This window comes from Suillus paluster, assembly GCF_016628075.1.
Source record: "Suillus paluster strain FC165 chromosome Unknown EDB91scaffold_4, whole genome shotgun sequence".
Taxonomy (NCBI): Eukaryota; Fungi; Basidiomycota; class Agaricomycetes; order Boletales; family Suillaceae; genus Suillus; species Suillus paluster.
The window spans coordinates 291,874-310,737 of NW_024537564.1; the positions used below are offsets into that span (position 1 = coordinate 291,874).

General features: G+C 49.0%; 5 protein-coding genes across 5 annotated transcripts; 4 read left to right on the plus strand and 1 right to left on the minus strand.

The window, feature by feature from the left end:
* Window positions 1-4,052: 4,052 nt before the first annotated feature.
* EDB91DRAFT_1243135 (uncharacterized protein) lies at window positions 4,053-5,230 on the plus strand (the record flags this gene model as incomplete). The annotated part of the gene is made up of 5 exons (XM_041322253.1): window positions 4,053-4,254; window positions 4,387-4,649; window positions 4,700-4,915; window positions 4,968-5,109; window positions 5,166-5,230. 5 exons carry the CDS (start codon window positions 4,053-4,055, stop codon window positions 5,228-5,230), a joined length of 888 nt encoding a protein of 295 aa, XP_041182441.1.
* Window positions 5,231-5,887: 657 nt separating this feature from the next.
* On the minus strand, window positions 5,888-7,306 carry EDB91DRAFT_1243136 (uncharacterized protein; the record flags this gene model as incomplete). The annotated part of the gene is made up of 5 exons (XM_041322254.1): window positions 5,888-6,322; window positions 6,373-6,582; window positions 6,633-6,824; window positions 6,873-7,133; window positions 7,184-7,306. The coding sequence occupies 5 exons, from the start codon at window positions 7,304-7,306 to the stop codon at window positions 5,888-5,890; spliced, it is 1,221 nt and encodes a 406-aa protein (XP_041182442.1).
* Window positions 7,307-9,290: 1,984 nt separating this feature from the next.
* On the plus strand, window positions 9,291-12,208 carry EDB91DRAFT_1195168 (peptidase S8/S53 domain-containing protein). Its single transcript, XM_041320577.1, has 12 exons — window positions 9,291-9,440; window positions 9,515-9,903; window positions 9,961-10,393; window positions 10,446-10,618; window positions 10,675-10,943; window positions 10,994-11,069; window positions 11,139-11,224; window positions 11,280-11,289; window positions 11,340-11,591; window positions 11,647-11,668; window positions 11,719-11,793; window positions 11,848-12,208. The coding sequence occupies exons 1-11, from the start codon at window positions 9,416-9,418 to the stop codon at window positions 11,778-11,780; spliced, it is 1,797 nt and encodes a 598-aa protein (XP_041182443.1). The 5' UTR covers window positions 9,291-9,415; the 3' UTR covers window positions 11,781-11,793; window positions 11,848-12,208.
* On the plus strand, window positions 12,186-13,242 carry EDB91DRAFT_1333379 (uncharacterized protein). The gene is made up of 4 exons (XM_041325430.1): window positions 12,186-12,329; window positions 12,361-12,537; window positions 12,627-12,753; window positions 12,804-13,242. Exons 1-4 carry the CDS (start codon window positions 12,297-12,299, stop codon window positions 12,920-12,922), a joined length of 456 nt encoding a protein of 151 aa, XP_041182444.1. The 5' UTR covers window positions 12,186-12,296; the 3' UTR covers window positions 12,923-13,242.
* A 2,222-nt stretch (window positions 13,243-15,464) lies between these two features.
* On the plus strand, window positions 15,465-17,776 carry EDB91DRAFT_1077787 (peptidase S8/S53 domain-containing protein; the record flags this gene model as incomplete). The annotated part of the gene is made up of 10 exons (XM_041314961.1): window positions 15,465-15,887; window positions 15,945-16,377; window positions 16,428-16,600; window positions 16,657-16,925; window positions 16,976-17,073; window positions 17,105-17,207; window positions 17,263-17,292; window positions 17,323-17,575; window positions 17,632-17,653; window positions 17,715-17,776. The coding sequence occupies 10 exons, from the start codon at window positions 15,465-15,467 to the stop codon at window positions 17,774-17,776; spliced, it is 1,866 nt and encodes a 621-aa protein (XP_041182445.1).
* Window positions 17,777-18,864: the final 1,088 nt, after the last annotated feature.

Consider the following 18,864-nt stretch of genomic DNA (forward strand, 5'->3'; position numbering starts at 1 on the left):
CGCTATCCAGGAGATATTGGAGGAGGTTCTGATTCACTATATCCACCTGATCTTACAGGTGCGACACACGTGCATTATCTCCTATAATTACCATGCTTAGGTGGGAGTCACAGGTGAGTATCCAACCGGTGTGGGCACGGATAGCTTGGATGAGAGGTTCGCCGGTTTCCCCATCCCATGCAATGAGTTCTCCATTGGTATCACCGCTTGCTATCAACCACCCATCCCGTGATACAGCCAATGCCTGTACAGGACTACCGTGCCTCTCCATCTTCTTCAACACCACACCTCACTGCGGAAACGAGATTTTAGCTCCACCATAATTCGAGGGAGACAACTGTGTCTAACACTGACTCTAAACGTACCTAGCTTGTAATCAGATGTAAATCCTGAGGTGTCGGAAATTTTGCTCGCTCAGCCTGAAGCAACAGATGTAAACAGAGGCTTTTCAGACTTCATCATCACGTCTTTGCTGGACCTCCGTTTATACATGCTATACCATGACTATTCAGTCCCGCAAATCCAACTTGTCAACGTCTGCTTAGGATAGGCTTAATTCAAGGTAATTTTTTCCAAATTTTGGCCAAGTCCATCACTCAAGTACTTACTATCATGGCAGACCAGCGACACGATCAAGCTTGAGCTTCCTGCACGACTGAAAACTTTCAAATTCACTTTCGAGTGCAGAAGACCAGGACCCTTGGTAAGTTTGTTCGTAAAACTAAACCAAGGCTAACTAATTGTATACTATGTAGACTGTTGAAATTTCTATGCGAAGGTCCATCAAGGTGGGACCTCGGATAACACACAGTAGTGAAACAGAAACGGAGCTGAAACCAGCTGCTGAAGATCTGGTGAGTTTTTCTCGGTTGTCTTAATTCGCGTTGCTGAATAGCTCACTTTAGAGACATGCTGCTCAAGCACCGGCTAGTACTCGGGCACTAGTTGACGATAGCGAAACAGAACCGGAGTCAGAACCGGAGACTAAAGACCTCGTACGTGAGCAAAACAACCCATCCAAGCGGTGAGATGTTTTGTTTGATATGTCTATCAGTTGGACACACTGATGTTCCTTTTACCAGTAGCGCTGGACAGCCGGTCGATGATAGCGAGACCGAACCGGAGTCCGACATAGAGCAATTGCCTGAGTCTCTGGAGCCGGCAACACCAGCAGAGTTTACTCGCTGGTACAACATGGTACGTACTTGATTCTTTTCTGTCCATGCCACCGTTTGCTGACTTTTGCCTCAGCGCAAACACAAATTTCAGGATTGATTAAAGGAAATCAAGGGATAATATTAATACTCTGCAGCTTTTTTCTTCAAATTGTAGTACTTGTAAAGTGTCCCAACTTGTGTTTATCATGAACGACGACTGCAAAATGCAAGGGCACGTGACACGTGCTTTGACTTTGGGCCGACGCGTCGAAAGCACGCGTCAACCAGCTTTGACTTTACCATGTCATCTGCAGGTCTCAAGAAAGTGCGTTATCGAAGATGCCATTGCCAAATGCACATGTGCAACGGAGCACTTATTCAAGAGCATATAGCTCGTGCTCACGAACGAAGCGAACTCCGTTCGCAAACCAACACGTCACAAGCCCACTACAAGCGCATCGGAGAACGCATCGTGCCTACTGGTACTCAAGATGCAGGTCCTATTCCTCGTGGATTTGCTATTCCCTTGCATGAGCTGCTGCCCCCGTTATCGCTGGATGTTGCATTCCACGATCCTCGCCGTGTTTCTGAATCTCCTGTCGAGCAGGAGATGCTAGACTATGGTTTTCTTACTGGAGAAGACCTCGATCTCATGACCCACGGTACTGATCTACCTAATCTCGGTCCAAACTTCCATAGCCCCGAAGCGCTACTTGATGCTGTCGACCACTTCAGTGCATATAATGCAGCTACAGGCTCAGGCTCGCGTCCCCTCACCTCACACAAAGCCCATCACCTCCCACCTGACCCAGAACGACGCGCGTTCGATCGGCAGATCGAAAAAGCTGTTGAGGAGCTCCAGCACGGGGGGAATCAGCCTCTGGAAGAAGCAGAGGACAATCTAGATCATCTTGACATCGATGTCGATGCATGTTTTGATGATTTAGATGAGGAAGAAGATAACGAGATAGCAGCCACTAATGATGTTGATGAAGATAACCCTGATCCGTTTACGCCTGACGAAGGTTTTAGTGCGACAGAAGATCGGAACCTCGCTGATGTTCCCCCACACTTGCTCACTATATATGCGGTTGTCTCTTGGCTGCACCTCCAGTTTCACCTCCCTCGTGTTGCTTGCAATGCATTGTTAACGATATTCGCTTGCATCCTCGTTGCTCTTACACCAACTATCGATGTTCCTTTCGTAACACTACAGTCCAGTAATCGTGTCCTTGGTGTCGACACCACCGTTTTCACGCTCCCTGTTTGCCCAACATGCCGCGATGTTTTCCCTCCTGCGATGTCGACAAAATCACACGATACCTGCACAAATTGTGGAGTTGACATCTTTCTTCCTGATACAACGCAACGGGGGAACTTACGTGCTGTCAAAACACCCATCATCAAGTATCCTTACCTTCCTTTGTCCGAACAGATCAAATCGCTCCTCAAAATTCCCGGTATCGAGGCTGTGCTTGATGGTTGGCGCAGCAAACCTCGCGCGATTGGTAAATATACTGATATTTTCGATGGCGACACATGTCGCACAAAACTCAAGGATCCAGACGGCAAACTCTTCTTTTCAAATCTCCCTCATGAGCAACATGGCCCAGATGGTGAATTACGCATTGGAGTAAACCTTGGTGTGGATTGGTACGTGTTTTCCATCTCCTCGTCTTGCTTATAGGTCATGGGGATTTGTACGACAGGTTCTCGTATATCAGGAGTAATATTGCGCCATCACATTCGTCAGCCCCAACATCCTTCTCGATATGTAATCTCCCCCCTGAATATCGGTAAGTTGTTTGCAACCAGGTATTACGAATACTTTACTAAATTCTAACGGCAGCTATCGCACTTCTAATCTGATGTGTACGAGCATTCTCCCTGGACCAAAGGAACAAAATCCGGACCAAATCCATCGTTTCTTACGACCCATCATATCAGACTTACTGCGTCTCTGGAAATCCGGAATCAAAATTCCAACTGAGTCCTGTCCGCAAGGTAAGTTCGACTCGTTCGAGTGTCAATCTCGTAGCACAGGGTGAAATGACTTGTACCAGGTCGCCTTGTTCGTGTGGTTTTGGTTGCGGTTGTTTGTGACAAACCGGCTGCACACAAGCTGGGTGGATTTGCATCCCACTCACATACTAATTTTTGTATGGTATGTTGGATAACGATAGCGGATAAACACAAACCACAGGCTTTCCAACAAGGAGGTATCTTATCGGCGTTGTGGATGACTATTATCGGCTAATATTATTCAGCTTTTCAGGCCTCGAACAAATGAAGAACAGCGGGAACTTGGCGAGCAGCTACCGCCAGCTTACCACTGCAACTGCACGCAAGAACTTTGTGAAGGAACATGCTACCCGGTACACACAGTTGTCACGTCTACCAGTACTTCAATCTAGTCGAACAGATTATCATCGATCCGATGCATAATCTATACCTTGGTAAGTCCCACCTTTACTATAATCTAGCGCTGATTTCACTTGATACAGGCCTCGTTAAGACACACTTCTACAACATATGGGTCCAGGGGAAGATTCTCCTGTCCAAACCACGAGCTTGACGTGTTCCATGAGATGCTCGCTGATGTAAAGGCTAAGATTTCATGTCTTTTGTCCTTACTGAGGCTAACAACTATTGAATTTCAAGTTCGTTGTCCCAGGATCATGCGGCAAATTACCGACTGATATCGGTATGCCATCAGGTGGTTCACTAACGGCAGATCAATGGCTTCTCCTCGCTACTGTCTATGGTCCAATCATAGTACTGTACTTCTGAAAGCTTAACTGTGTCTTGACTCATTTTCAGATTAGATTCCACAGTTATGGAGCTCTTGTCTGCCGACAGACACGGATGACGAGATTCTGCTGTCAATGTGTCACCATGATCAAGAAGGCCGAGGCTGATAAGGAGGCTGATGCGAAGTCCAAGGCCAAGCAGAAGGCCACCCTTGCCGCGGCCAAAAAGCAAGGCAAGGAAGCACTCGAAGCTGAAAAGGCCCGGATTGCCCACGAGAAGCTTGCACTGTCAGAGGCAAAGAAACAAGGAAAGCTCCGGCTGGATGGCTGCCAAACAGGCGGAAAAGGTTAGAATTGCAGCCGAAAAGAAAGCAAAGGCCGCAGCCAAGAAGGTAACAGCAGTGTACATTGTTATTTACCTGCTTACAGCCATCATTAGACCTCAAAAAAGCGCAAAGCAACTGTACAAACTGTCGAAGACCTGCCCGAGGGACAAGTACGGCCACCACCACCACCACCACCACCACCACCAGGCCTCTTTCCCACATCCGAACTGCTAACGGAGCCCACCACAGATGCAGCTGATGAAGAAGAACCAAAATTCTTACTTCACCCTGACGATCCAGCTAATTTCTTAAAGCTATGTGCGGCATTGCGCATTCTGAGTAAGCGCACACTATGTGACCAGGATGTACGTCAAGCAGAGCAACTTATCTCTGAATACACCACCGAGCTAATACATGTAAGTCTTCCTCACTTAATCGACATTTACTGACATGTTTTGACTACAAGCTGTATGGTTCAGGCTCGCTCAAACCTAACCATCACTTTGCGACCCACATCGGTGCCTGTGTGCGCAATTTTGGCCCTCTGCACGATTTCTGGACTTTCCTGTTCGAGCGCCTCAACAAGCTGTTAAAATCGTACAAGAGCAACAACCATTCGAACGGTGCACTCGAAACAACCTTTTTCATGGAGTTTCACCGGACTTGTGAGCTCGGACAACTGGTAAGTTGGTCGATCTCTGATGTATTCAGCAACTAAGTAATGATGTCTATAGACGTACACATTACAACATTATCCCAAGGATTCCCTTCCGAGCCAGACAGCATCGATTATGCTGAAGGCATCCAACGATGAAAGGGGAACTGTTGCTGGACTTGCAGCGTTGTCGAAAGACCTCGATGATGCTGGTGCAGATGGTATGTTGAATTCCCTCGTGTCACGTCATGACAACCATCTCAGGAAACATATTTAGCCGGTCAGGCTTATTCACTTAGTCCTCGACACCGAAAGCAAGCAATGTCTACTGAGACTTATTGACTACTCGCATCCACCCTTTGCTATCATTTTCCTTTGACTCAGGTTCACTGTCGGTTCGACCATGCTGTTGTACCTCATAGCATCCCACTTGATCGTGACGCAGTCTTTTTTGACTATGTCGTGATTAATAGTAAGCGTTATTATGCTTCTAGAACTGTTGGGACAAACTGCTCTTCTCTCGTTCATGTCGTCATCCCTGGTACAACCGTGATTCATGCTTACGGCGAGGTTCTCGAAATATTTCAGTTCGATCAGAGGTTTCGTAACATGGATGACTCACTCTGGTTTGCCCGCATGCGCTGGTTTGTACCTTGGAGGGGAGAGTGTGAAAAAGTTTGGGACGATTTGTGAGTCAAACATCATATCTCTCAGGTTAGAGATTGATATTTTTTTACCCAGCTATTCAGCTGATGTGCGCCTATGGCAACTGGGAGAGTATAAGGACCGAGAGACGCAACTCCCACCCCTTATCGACCCTGACTGGATCGTTGGTCACCTGGGAATGACCACGGTATCAATTGGAAAGGACAGAACGAAAGTTTGGGCGACAATTGATCTTAAAGGTATGTTTTCCGCTCATCATAACTTACTATTTCTGGACTGTTGACCACTATCAATTGATTGGCATAGTTATCGACACTGATACATGACAGGCTTTCAAGATAATTCTTCGGTCACTGCTCTCATCTCCCTCATCCCCGTTTGTTTGTGCCATTCCTCCAGCTCTTCCAAGTACTTGTAGTCCTCCTTTATCACGTCATCTCTTGTCAACGAAGCCCAGAATCCCCTAAGCCATGGAACTCCCTCAAGCATCTCCATATCTGGGTGGCTGTTCTTCCAGCTGTCGGCAACCATGTTGTCAAATGGCAAATTCTTTCTGGCAGACAATGGTGTGTCCTCATTCATTTGCTCTGGGCTGATGTCAAATGTCTTTTTCACGATTCTCTTCGACCTAGTGCTCCCTTCTGCAGTTTTGCGACGCTTTTTTGGAGGCTGGGAGGTACTTGTTTCATTAGTAGATGCACTCGCAGTGGTGGCTTTGTTGTTCCCCTTCATTTGTCGCAAAGTGAGGAAGCGCAAAAATGAAACATACTGATTTATCTTCAGTGAGCTATAACCACGCCTAGACGCGAGGGACTTACATCCACAGATCGCCACTCCAATCCCACAACCATATTTGCTGAGTTCCCTGCTCCTGACTTCATCCGCCTGGTTAATGTATTTTCGCTCAAGTCGTCTTCCAAGTAAGACAAAATGTCTGATGCGAAATCGGTGTCAATCATTGCGACTGCACCCTCCTTCCCCGTCTCTTTCTCATAGATAAGCGCAGCTGCACGACGGCTCTTGGTAACCTGGTTGTTTGGGTACGTCAGATCATTTATGTGGGGGGTGCAGTACTTACTGTTTGACGTCGTGCCCTTTGGCGCCCGTATTCCTTCTTCTGATTAGCCTTTTGGGTTTTCAAGGTGTCGCTGTTGCTCATAGCCTGCTTGTGTAGGTTTCTAAAATAATCCTTCGTACACTGGGTAATGACTTTCTTGTCGAAGTCATCATCAGGGATCTCCACCTTTAGATGATCGTTTTCACGACAATGCTGGGACAATAGGTGAGTATCGACTCTGTAGACTTCTGGGACTCATACCTTCTCATTGTTGTAGACGCGGTTGACTATTTCCTCAATGAACTTGACATTCACGTCATCATCGACTTGACCTAACCAATTGGGGTGCCAGATCTTATCATCTGCTCCTTCATCCGCTGTACCTCCTTCACCCTGACGCTTCTCGTAAGCGCTACCATTTGCTAACGGTTTCACCTGCATTATTAACACTTCGGTACGTTTGTTCCTCCCCATGGACGATTCGATTCCACATCGATCGGAGAACAAAGGCTGGACCAAGCGCTGTTTGACACGTGAGTTTCATTTACGCAGGATTTTCTCTGTATGCTTACTTTTACCTCAGGGTGGCCCTTCTTCTGTGGCTTCTCTGATTCGACTTGTAGAGCCTTCACAACTTCCTTGAGTGCAGTTGACTTCTCTTGTAAGCTCTTCATTTGCAACCGAGAGCTGCGCATTAACGAGACAAACACGTTGAACGGAATCCAACAGGTGTTTGTTCAAGTCGTTAAGTCTGGCAATATCAGAGATGAGACGTGCGACGGTTGAGTTCAAATCATGAATTTGATCTTCAAGTGGATTTTGAGGGCACTGGTAGTAAGGATCCATTCGTGGTGCTGCTTGCAGCTGACAATATGCTGAGTAGAGTTGCTGATACCCCTCACGGCTACCTCCACTGGGCACCTGCGACTGCGATCGGGACAATGGCTCACTGCCTGTGAATGGAGTGTGTGAATTGTGGCCATTGTAAGGTGTTTCCCCTCGCTGAGAACTTGAGGTTGACGAGTAGTTGGGCATAGCTACTGGTCTCATCAACGGCGCTGGTGTTTGTTGCCCACCTCCATATGCATTCTGCCCCTGGGGATGTAGGTCTGGTGACTGGTGTGGGCTCGGAAGTCGTCCAAGTCCATCATTATGATGTTCTGGGAAGGCTCCCATATACCGGTCTACAGGCTGCACAAGGTAAGGGATATGTTCATTCGTCATAATCAAAACCAAGTGCTCACTCCCTTTGATGCATCCTGTTGTAGACCATCTGAAAAAAACTCATCACAGCTGCGGCAGCCCGTGGTTTCCAATGAATAGCGGCGACTGGCGAGGCACAGATTTTGGCAGGGCACGGTAAGGTTCGGTCATCTGCTGTTGACTATCCTGACGCATTCCTCCAGCATTTTCAACTGCATTTGCTACTGCACCACTGGGGCGGCGTTGAGAACCTTGAGTAGTTGCAAACATTGGCACTGGAAGGAGGAGAGGGAGGGAAGGGATCAATTACTACCCAGGATGGCGCGCCATGGGGAGCGCGAATCCCAAGAAGCATCATAGAAGACGTGTTGTATATCTCTACCTTAATCAGACTTCGATTTACCTGATATTCAGAAGCAAATTAGACCTAGCTCACTCTAATATTCAGATCAAAAGCGGATCCCCATAACTAGTATCCAGATGTGATTCCGATATCGGGTTAGGTGCCAGGGCAGCCATCCCATCCTAGCACATGTTGCCTAACCCACCTCGGGATTGAGGCCGGAACGGTCACCTTTCTCGACGTTAGGCCCTGGGGATTCCCACATTCACAACTATCTGGTTATGGTGTGTTTATCATTACTACTTCTACTTCAACCCTATAGGGATAAAATCTCGTTTCCGCAGTGAGTGGGTTTTGCATCATAATTTGCATTGCACATGTAGTGCATGAGTAGCTTGTAAGTAACTAAAACATATGGATTGGCAGACATGGTTCACCACGAGTGACTCGTCTGGATATGAGTAATTAGCGCCAACATGCATGCTGCTCAGGCGAGGATATACAATACAATCACGCAGTCTGTTAGCATGAGAATGTAGAAAGCTGAAGGAATGATAAGATAAAACTCATTACATTGCAAATGGGTGCGGTAGTTCCAGACTACAAGCGCCAAATGATTGCACCTGGTCACAGGCCGATCCATCGATCGACGGTTTTGTCCTTGTCCCTGCCCAAAACCTGGGAAGGCCTCTCTGATGATTCTCTCCTCGTCCATACCTTCTTCCCTCATCCCCTTGCCACGTCAAAGCCCGAAATAACGGATTGCTGGGGTCGAGGAAGTGACCTGGAACCCCAGACTCGGATATGACGAAGCGGCAAGAGTGTGAATGCATGAAGAGACCGACGCACGTTCGACTCCAATGGTAGCTCGTTTGGAAGACGCTGGAAGGTCAAAGTAGAAGTTAGCAGTGACGCAGCATTTTCCTAGTGGCTAGATTATAATTAACGGTTAACCTCATTAACCGATCCACCACTAGTACTATAGTACTACAACTCTGCAACACACCATACTACTAGGCAAAGTTGCAGATCGGCGGTGTATGTTGAATTTGAAAGTTGACGCTGGTTCGGACAGACGCTCGCGTCACCAATTTAATATCGGCCAAACATTGTCCCAGGCTCATCAAGCTTGCATCAAGACGTGACGAAGCGCCTGTGACACCATGCAGTGTCGGAGAGAGCGTCGGCCACGTCAATCTAATGATTGAATATTCAATACTTACGTACTTCATTGGCATGGTGAATTACATTCTCGTATATGTACAGCGATGCATCAAGTCCTGGTGAGCACTGGTATTTCCTGTGCATTGCGCACTGACGATGAGGGTCATCACTCTCCTTGGGCTCCCTTTCGCAGCTCTTCTCGCTAGCGCTGCAGTACCCTTCAAGGGCTGCCAGCACAAGGTGAAAGAGAGCGTTCACGGTCCGCCCCGCGGATGGTACAAGCATGCTCCCGCCCCCAAGCACTACATGCTCGAGCTCAAGATCGCTCTGCCTCAACCCAAATTCCCAGAACTCGAGCAGCACCTCTGGGAAATAAGCGACCCGAGCCACCCACGTTATGGGGCGCACCTGTCGAAGCAAGAGACCGAAGCACTCATGGCTCCCCATCCCGAGACTCTGGATGTGGTCAGCGAGTGGCTTGCTTCACACGGCATGATGGAAGAAGATGTCATCCGTTCATCTGCAAACGATTGGGTCACTATCCGTGTCCCAGTCGGCCTCGCCGAAGAGATGCTGGATACCGTGAGCAATGCAAACTCATTTCTGGAGATCGCAGTTCATTGACCGGGAGATGTCTAGACATACCATATCTACAAGCATACTCGGACTGGAGACAGCATCGTCCGGACGACGAGTTATAGTCTCCCCGAGGTATTGCACGACCACATCGATCTCATCCAGCCTACGACCATGTTCGCCCGTTTCAAGGCGTTGGCGAGCACGCTGCACTGGACTGACCAGGTGCAGCCTACGGTCTTGAGCGCATCCGGCGAAACGATCACAGGGCCGGCAGGCAATCAGGTTGATGCAAGTTGCAACAGAACGATCACGGTCCCATGCTTGAGGCAGTTGTATAATGCGGTGGATTACAAGACATCTGCCACAAACTGCAACAAGCTGGGTCTCACTGGTTATCTTGAGCAATATGCCAACGACAGGGACCTCCAGCAATCCTACCGGCTCCAAAATCCATCTGCTTATGGTTCAAACTACACTTTTGTTTCCGTTCACGGTATGCTGCAATCTGGCTTTTTCCATAGTTGGGTGATTTATATGCTTCACAGGTGGAACGAACAACCAGAGCTATGCGGCGGCAGGTCTCGAGGCTAACCTTGACACTCAATTCGGATTTGGCCTCACCTGGCCGACTCCCGGCACGTTCTACTCGACCGGTGGCAGCCCCCCTTTCGACCCTGATGCCACCACGGCGACTAATACAAACGAGCCTTACTCATACGTACGTTCGAGCGACCGCGATTGCAGTTCAATGTATTAACGACCATGATCCTTCAGTGGCTTGAATACATTCTTTCGCACGATACAATTCCTCAGACGATCTCTACCAGTTACGGTGACGATGAACAGACTGTCCCGCATACCTACGCGACGCGCGTTTGCGCCGGCATGGCAGCTATCGGTGCTCGTGGAGTCTCTCTGATGTTCTCCTCTGGTGATCATGGTGTTGGTGATGGTGATCCCGACCCTACCACACAAATGTGCTACTCCAATGACGGGCGCAATGTCACGAAATTCATACCTTCTTTCCCTGCTTCCTGCCCATAGTGAGTGAGTTGTACCATTGAGGAGTACATTGATTACAAATCGAGTGTAGCGTGACCACTGTTGGTGGTACTACCAGTATCCCGGAGACTGCCGTAACATTCTCGGGTGGTGGCTTCAGCAACTATGTGAGCAACTTCATCCCACCAAGTATTATCACTGCCCGTTGATAACTAACAGTGATTCGCTTCCATCAGTTCGCTCGTCCTGCGTACCAAGATGCTGCCGTCTCAGAGTACTTGGAAAAACTCGCTCCCGGGACCTATAAGGGTCTTTACAATTCGTAGGTCGCAATGATCTGCCGCATAATATGCCCTCATTGACTCTCCACATCGCAGCTCCGGGCGTGTATGTGACCTCTTCCGCATGTAAGAATATTACGCCTAACATTTCTGTAGGCATACCCCGACGTGGCAGCGCAAGCGCTCACCTTCTCCGTCATCTACCAAGGCCGGACATCGTCAGTGTCTGGCACATCCTGTGCCGCGCCCACATTCGCTGCGTTCGTGTCCATGCTGAACGATGCACGCATCAATGCTGGAAAGGCTCCTCTTGGTTTTCTGAACCCGTTCTTATATTCCAGTGGCTACAAAGCACTAAATGATATTACCTATGGTGAGAACCCAGGATGTGGAACTCAGGGCTTCAATGTGTGTCATGTCCGCACCCCTTAAGTCTCATTACTAACGTGATACCCGTATGCAGGCCACTGTTGGATGGGATCCTGGTGAGTTTGTGAAGGCAAATGACATTTCTACATGCTGATTATCACTGTAGTCACTGGATACGGCACACCTAACTTCGAGAAGTTGAAGGACTTGGTCTTGGCCATGCCCTAGATATCTATAAAATGTAAGGACGGAGCGCTTTACCTGCACTGCGCTTGGCGCGCTGACATGTCTTAAGATGTATACTAGAATCATAATATTAAGATGCATCTAAGTGCATCGTGACTCCTTCAATGCTTCACAGGACCAGTGGGCAAGAGGTACCCGAAGACCAAGCAATTGAACCACAAAACAAAATTGGGCAAAATTTGCAGTAGGAAGGCGATGGTATTTCCACCTGCGCATCTTTGCCTTGAAGAGCTCCGTGAATTGGCAGAAATCACAGAATGACCACTTCTGACGTCGAGAGTATGGTGTACAGCGGAACGGCATCAGATTACATAGAATCTAGAAACTAAATTATATTGGACAATATTTATACGAGAGCCCACATCCACAACATGTAATCATATCTTGACTTATTCGTAAGAAAAATTAACGGTCCTTTTGGTGGGGTTTGCAGTCCTGGGATGTACAGTCCTGAGATGGGCGAAAAGATGTATTCATGAAGTATCTACACTCAATAAAATGCGTCTCGGAGGTCAGAATGAGCACTGTATGGTAAGTGCTGGCGAGGCGAGCACGCTGCCAGGACGGTTGCCGCGAATTTGTGGCTGCTGGCATTGGGACTGGAAACCCGAGCGGAGTTGGGACCGTCAATTTCTCGACTCGAAGCTGCAGCCGTCAGAATTTCGCGGAGAACCGCACACTTTGTGCGCGTGGCCCAGTGGGATCAGCACGTTTGGACTGGAAAATTGACGGTCCTCAGGTGAGAAATTTGCAGTCCTTTTGAATCCCGCTCGGCAACACTGGGTGACTTCCCGTAAGAATTTACAGAAACAAGCTTGTCTGTAAAAGTTTGACCGCTCGACATCGGCTAATTTACGGACAGAATCTGTAAACCGTAAGAACTCAGCAAGACGATGGACTGGGAACAACACCAATGATCCGGACGACAATTCCGGGAGCGAGCCATCTAAACAGAGTAAGAAAATTGCCCGAATCAGACATTTAGTGCACTCCGACAATTTACAGAAATCTACAGAGGGGTAGCTACCCCTCCACAGATTGGCAGATTTACAGACGAGTGCGAGAGCAACCGTTTGACAGGCGTTGACAGCTACCTTCCAAATCCAGCGCGGCTATTCGGCTAAGGCACTGAGGATTAACAGAAATTTGTCTGTAAAACCTTACGGGAAGTCACCCACTTACCAGGACTCCGCACGGTGGCGAAACATCGTGCAAGCTCTCTGCAGCGCGATCGCACCGCAGGAAGCGCTTCGGAAGCTCAGCGAAACTACATTTTCGACCGCTCTACCTACGCCGACCGTCCCCAGAATTTTCCGTCCACAGCTCGTCCCAGACGCGACTCCTTCGAACCACCAGCTCCGCCAGACGCGCCTCCTCCGCTTTTAGCAACGCTTAGGTAATCCAGTGCAGGACCGTCAATTTCCCCGTGATCAGCTCCACTTCGGAGCATCGTCCACCCGCGTGCGTCTCGCGTGCCAGGGCGCAAACTTCTCAAGCCGCCTGCGCCTGTTAAGTACGTCCACGAATACCGAGTGTAAATTCAACTTTGGGAAGCTCCAAGTTGCTCCACTCTTATACCATGCTGCAAAGTCCCCGTCTTCAACGTCCCACAGTACTAGTGATATAGTAATGTACTTACTCTACATCACTTTCTCTAGCATCACACGTCATTAGAACATGCGCAAAGTATAAATTCAAGGTCTGTCCCGAAAACAGGAACGCTCTTCAAGTTGGTTCGCTCCATTTGTTCTCTTGCACGCGCTTTTCGCCCTCGACCATCGTGCAATCTCTACTTCGGGTCCTTTTTTGCACAACATTGCTCGACCTTTTTATGTGATCGGTTCAGTCTTGTGGACTTCATTGAGCCATACCAGAACTTGGACATATCGAGCACGTACGGGAGCATCTGGAGGCAAGCCCAGGCTCACATTTCTGCAGTCACTGTATACTCAATGGATGGTAATACTATAGTGGCACTTGGTTGCGAACACTGTCCGCGCGGCCGAGCTGTGTGCCATCAGACCTCCCTCCGAGTCCAAATACCACTAGATAGGTATTAGGCAAGTTGTGTCTGGTCGAATTTGAGGGAGACCTTTAGCACCGTACCTCTTTCATTTTTGCGCGACGCTAGTTGTACGTCGAGTTGCATTCAATGGTAGGCCTGATGCACAGTATGATGTAGTGGGTGACTGACGCTGCCATCCCGCAGTGAGGTCTTTTAAATGGCTGAGGTAAGTCATGGATTGTCTTCCAGTGCCAGTTGAACTTAGTCTCCCCTAACCAGACCCAATAGATTGAACTCGTTGCACACGGCAACCCAGGACATCGGTCAAATTGTTCAGTTCACTTAACTTACTCCAAAGATGCTCGAAAACGTCTCTTCACCGTCGGATTCTTTGCTGAACTTGCTTAGGAGGTAAGTCTGTCTTTTCACATTCATAATTTGCAAGGTCTCTTGACGTGACAGGTTTGTTAGGCATATCTCGCTACCTCGCGAAGTAGCGACTGCTTGACGCCCTCTCAAGTGCGAACGAAAATACCAGATGCGCGGCTGCCTATCACGTTGGGTTATTGAAGTGGTTTTGATGGATGATCTCACTACATCTTTGTATATTAACGAATTGTTAGTGATAGCGAAAGCTAACTACTGAATATAATCAATCGATCGAGCTCCTTGACAAGACGAGCCGCGCAGCGGGTTTCAAATATTCATATTGTCTGAAGTTGTCCGTCGCCGCGATCCATCACTACGTGATTTCCTCTTCAATTAGATTTGGTCAAGATTTGGTGACACAAGCCACGTTAGTCAGCTCCATCAATTCCACAAAATCATCAAAACTTTGCCTCGCAAAACCTCATTTTCACCGACCGCCACTACTCCGGTTCCGGACAAGGCTGCGCCGGTGTCCTCGAGGGAGAGATTAGATTCCGGACTAGTGAGATCGGCCGTCATCGCCGATGACCCTTTGCGTTTCAGGGTCGTGTGGTTGACCAGCATCAAACTCCTGCTGGCAACTTCAATGTTGGAACCCGTCTCAGCACTGATATACATGTGCGCATGGCATCGACGAATTGGCTTGCCACTAGCCTACATTGAAAACCGTTGGATGACTATTACACTGTACAGTGGTAGCGAAGATTTGCTCGAATGTTAGCAAACGTTTCGAATGTGTCTACTGGGAGATTACTGGCAGTGCTTCACATACTGAGTACAACCATGGTATGTCTTTCAAAGATAATGGCTTCACTTTACCTGGTGCGAACGCAGACGGTAAGGTGGTTGCAGACGTGATTTATCCGTTGATCTGTTATACTTTGCCTATAGCATCCATCTGCCTGGGAGAACCATGGAGTTCTGCCAAAACACTGGGAAAATCGCAGGGACGACACCCCTGCAGGCCTGTTCTGACCGACAATCGGATGCTTGTCGTGCCAGAACCTTGCCTCCGCCCATTTAATTCATCTTCTGGGGCCCGCATGTGAACAAAGGCCCCGAGCAGCAGCGCATGCGGAGTCCAGACGGAGGATGGACTCCAGCATGGTTTATTCGGGTAAACCTTGGGTGAACTAACACCTCGCGTATTAGCTTTACGTTCTCGTATATAACAATGAATCAACTTCAGCCTGTGAGTGCAACAAGCCTTTCCTGATTGTTGCATACTACCGATGAGAATCATCACTCTGCTTGGTCTTCCCATTGCGGCTGCTCTCGCTGGTGCAGTATCCTTCAAGGGCTGTCAGCACAAGGTGAAAGAGAGCATCCATGGTCCGCCACGCGGATGGTACAAGCATGCTCCCGCGCCCAAGCATCACATGCTCGAGCTCAAGATCGCTCTGCCTCAGCCCAAATTCCCGGAACTCGAGCAGCACCTCTGGGAAATAAGCGACCCGAGCCACCCACGTTATGGGGCGCACCTGTCGAAGCAGGAGACCGAAGCACTCATGGCTCCCCATCCTGAGACTCTGGATGTGGTCAGCGAATGGCTTGCCTTACACGGCCTGGTGAAAGAAGACGTCATCCGTTCATCTGCAAACGATTGGGTCACTATCCGTGTCCCAGTCGGCCTTGCAGAAGAGATGCTGGATACCGTGAGCGACGCAAACTCATTTCTGGAGATCGCAGTTCATTGACCGGGAGATGTCTAGACATACCATATCTACAAGCATACTCGGACTGGAGACAGCATCGTCCGGACGACGAGTTATAGTCTCCCCGAGGTATTGCACGACCACATCGATCTCATCCAGCCTACGACCATGTTCGCCCGTTTCAAGGCGTTGACGAGCACGCTGCACTGGGCTAACCAGGTGCAGCCTACGGTCTTGAGCGCATCCGGCGGAACGATCACAGGGCCAGCAGGTAATCAGGTTGATGCAAATTGCAACAGCACGGTCACGGTCTCATGCTTGAGGCAGTTGTATAATGCGGTGGATTACAAGACATCTGCCACAAACTGCAACAAGCTGGGTCTCACTGGTTATCTTGAGCAATATGCCAACGACGTGGACCTCCAGAAATTCTACCAGCTCCAAAATCCATCTGCTTATGGTTCAAACTACACTTTTGTTTCCATTAACGGTATGCTGCAATCTGGCTTTTTCCATAGTTAGGTGACTCATACTTCACAGGTGGAACGAACAACCAGAGCTATCTGGCGGCAGGTCTCGAGGCTAACCTTGACACTCAGTTCGGATTTGGCCTCACCTGGCCTACTCCTGGCACGTTCTACTCGACCGGTGGCAAGCCCCCTTTCGACCCTGATACCGCCACGGCGACTAATACAAACGAGCCTTACTCATACGTACGTTCGAGCGACCGCGATCGCAGTTCAATGTATTAACGACCATGATCCTTCAGTGGCTTGAACACGTTCTTTCACACGATACAATTCCTCAGTCTATCTCTACCAGTTACGCTGACGACGAACAGAGCGTCCCGTACACCTACGCGACCCGCATTTGCGCCGGCATGGCAGCTCTCGGTGCTCGTGGAGTCTCTCTGATGTTCGCCTCTGGTGATCATGGTGTTGGTGATGGTAATGCCAACCCTGCCACACAAAGGTGCTACTCCAATGACGGGCGTAATATCACGAAATTCATACCTTCTTTCCCTGCTTCCTGCCCATAGTGAGTGAGTTGTACCATCAAGAAGTACATCGGCTAAAAATCGAGTGTAGCGTGACTGCTGTTGGTGGTACTTCCAATATCCCAGAGACTGCCGTATTATTCTCGGGTGGTGGCTTCAGCAACTATGTGAGCAACTTCATCCCACCAAGTATTATCACTGTCCATTGATCAACTAACAGCAAGTCGCTTCCACCAGTTCGCTCGTCCTGCATACCAAGATGCTGCCGTCTCAAAGTACTTGGAAAAACTCGCTCCCGGAACCTATGAGGGCCTTTACAATTCGTAGGTCGCAATGATCTGCCGCATAATATGCCCTCATTGACTCGCCAAATTGTAGCTCCGGGCGTGTAAGCGACCTCTTCCGCATGTAAGGATCTTACGCCTAACATTTCTGTAGGCATACCCCGACGTGGCAGGCGCAAGCGAACAACTTCTCCGTCGTCTACCAAGGCAAGAACACTCCAGTAGCTGGTACATCCTGTTCTGCGCCCACATTCGCTGCGTTCGTGTCCATGCTGAACGACGCACGCATCAATGCTGGAAAGGCCCCTCTTGGTTTTCTGAACCCGTTCCTATATTCCATTGGCTACAAGGCATTAAATGATATCATCCATGGCAAAAACCCAGGGTGTGGAACCGAGGGATTTGATGTATGACATGTCCATGTACCTTCCAGTTGCATGACTAATTTGATCCCGTTATTTAGGCCACGGGTGGATGGGATCCTGGTGAGTTCATGGATGTGACAAACAAACTTATTACATGTCCACATGCTGATCATCATGACAGTCACTGGGCATGGCACACCCAACTTCCAGAAGTTGAAGGCCCTGGTCTTGGCCATGCCTTGAATGAATATACTAGAGGCATATTTAAGATGTATCTAAGTGTAGGTATCAGAGATTCATGTAGGAACGAACGAATACATTCGGAATAGCCGGAATTTGAATTTGTTGGTTTGATTGTTCCACTACGGTAGATAACGGTACGTCCTTTTTATTCACCTACATCGCGCTGGTCACCGTATGCATCTTACCTCTTCCATTTAATATCGGTCGTTCGTGCTCTCCCTTCTCTAACCCAACTTCAGGCAGGCTCCTGCTGCCGATGCCCACCCCGCAGGATCTCGACTACTACCAGCAGCGAGCAATCATCGCTGCCCACTGCTGCCCTAGTCTCCCCTAGCCAGCCCTATATAGACGATGGAAGATAGTTATTCCTTCCAATACTACTACCCTGGAGCAACTCTCAACCCCCGACTACGCCTCCTGTCGCTACCATGGACCCCCCGCACCCCGGTACTGCCCAGCTGGAAACTCCCACGCCCCTTGATTAGCCAACTGCTCTCCCGCAGACTCAGGGTATAACCTGCCTGGCACTGGCCACCACGACATTAAGCGTCCCACAGCTCTGGAGTCTGGGCTACCACACGCTTGTCGCTCGAGTACATCTCTCACACCCTCCCGCCAGCCTAGTGACTCCCCTACGTTCTTGTGCGACCTCTCGCTGGAGCCTGCGGTGACTCGAGCCCCCACTGGCACTATGGCTCTTCCACTATCTCCCCCTCATCGGACTCATCTTAGAATTACAATCAATTTTATTTATTTCCTGTCGATAGATTTTGTTGCAAGTCGATCAAAAAGAAAGACTGGTGGAGTGGGGGCCCCTAGGGGTGTAGGTGACTGCAGGGTTTGGCGGTGTTTGTAGCAGAGCTAGCCGAGGAGGGTCATAGTAGTCGCGTGTGGAGCAGTAGTCCAGCGCTACATTGCTTCCTGCTCGTAGAGTCCAGGGCAAGAGCCCGGGAGTAGTCCATTCCACTGGAATACCTAACCTTATGTGTTTGTTTGCTGCATCTATGTCTCGTCCGAGTATCACTTTACAGTAACATTCTCTCGCTTCAAACGAACGAAAACGGACGGTTGCACTTGCCGGACGGTGG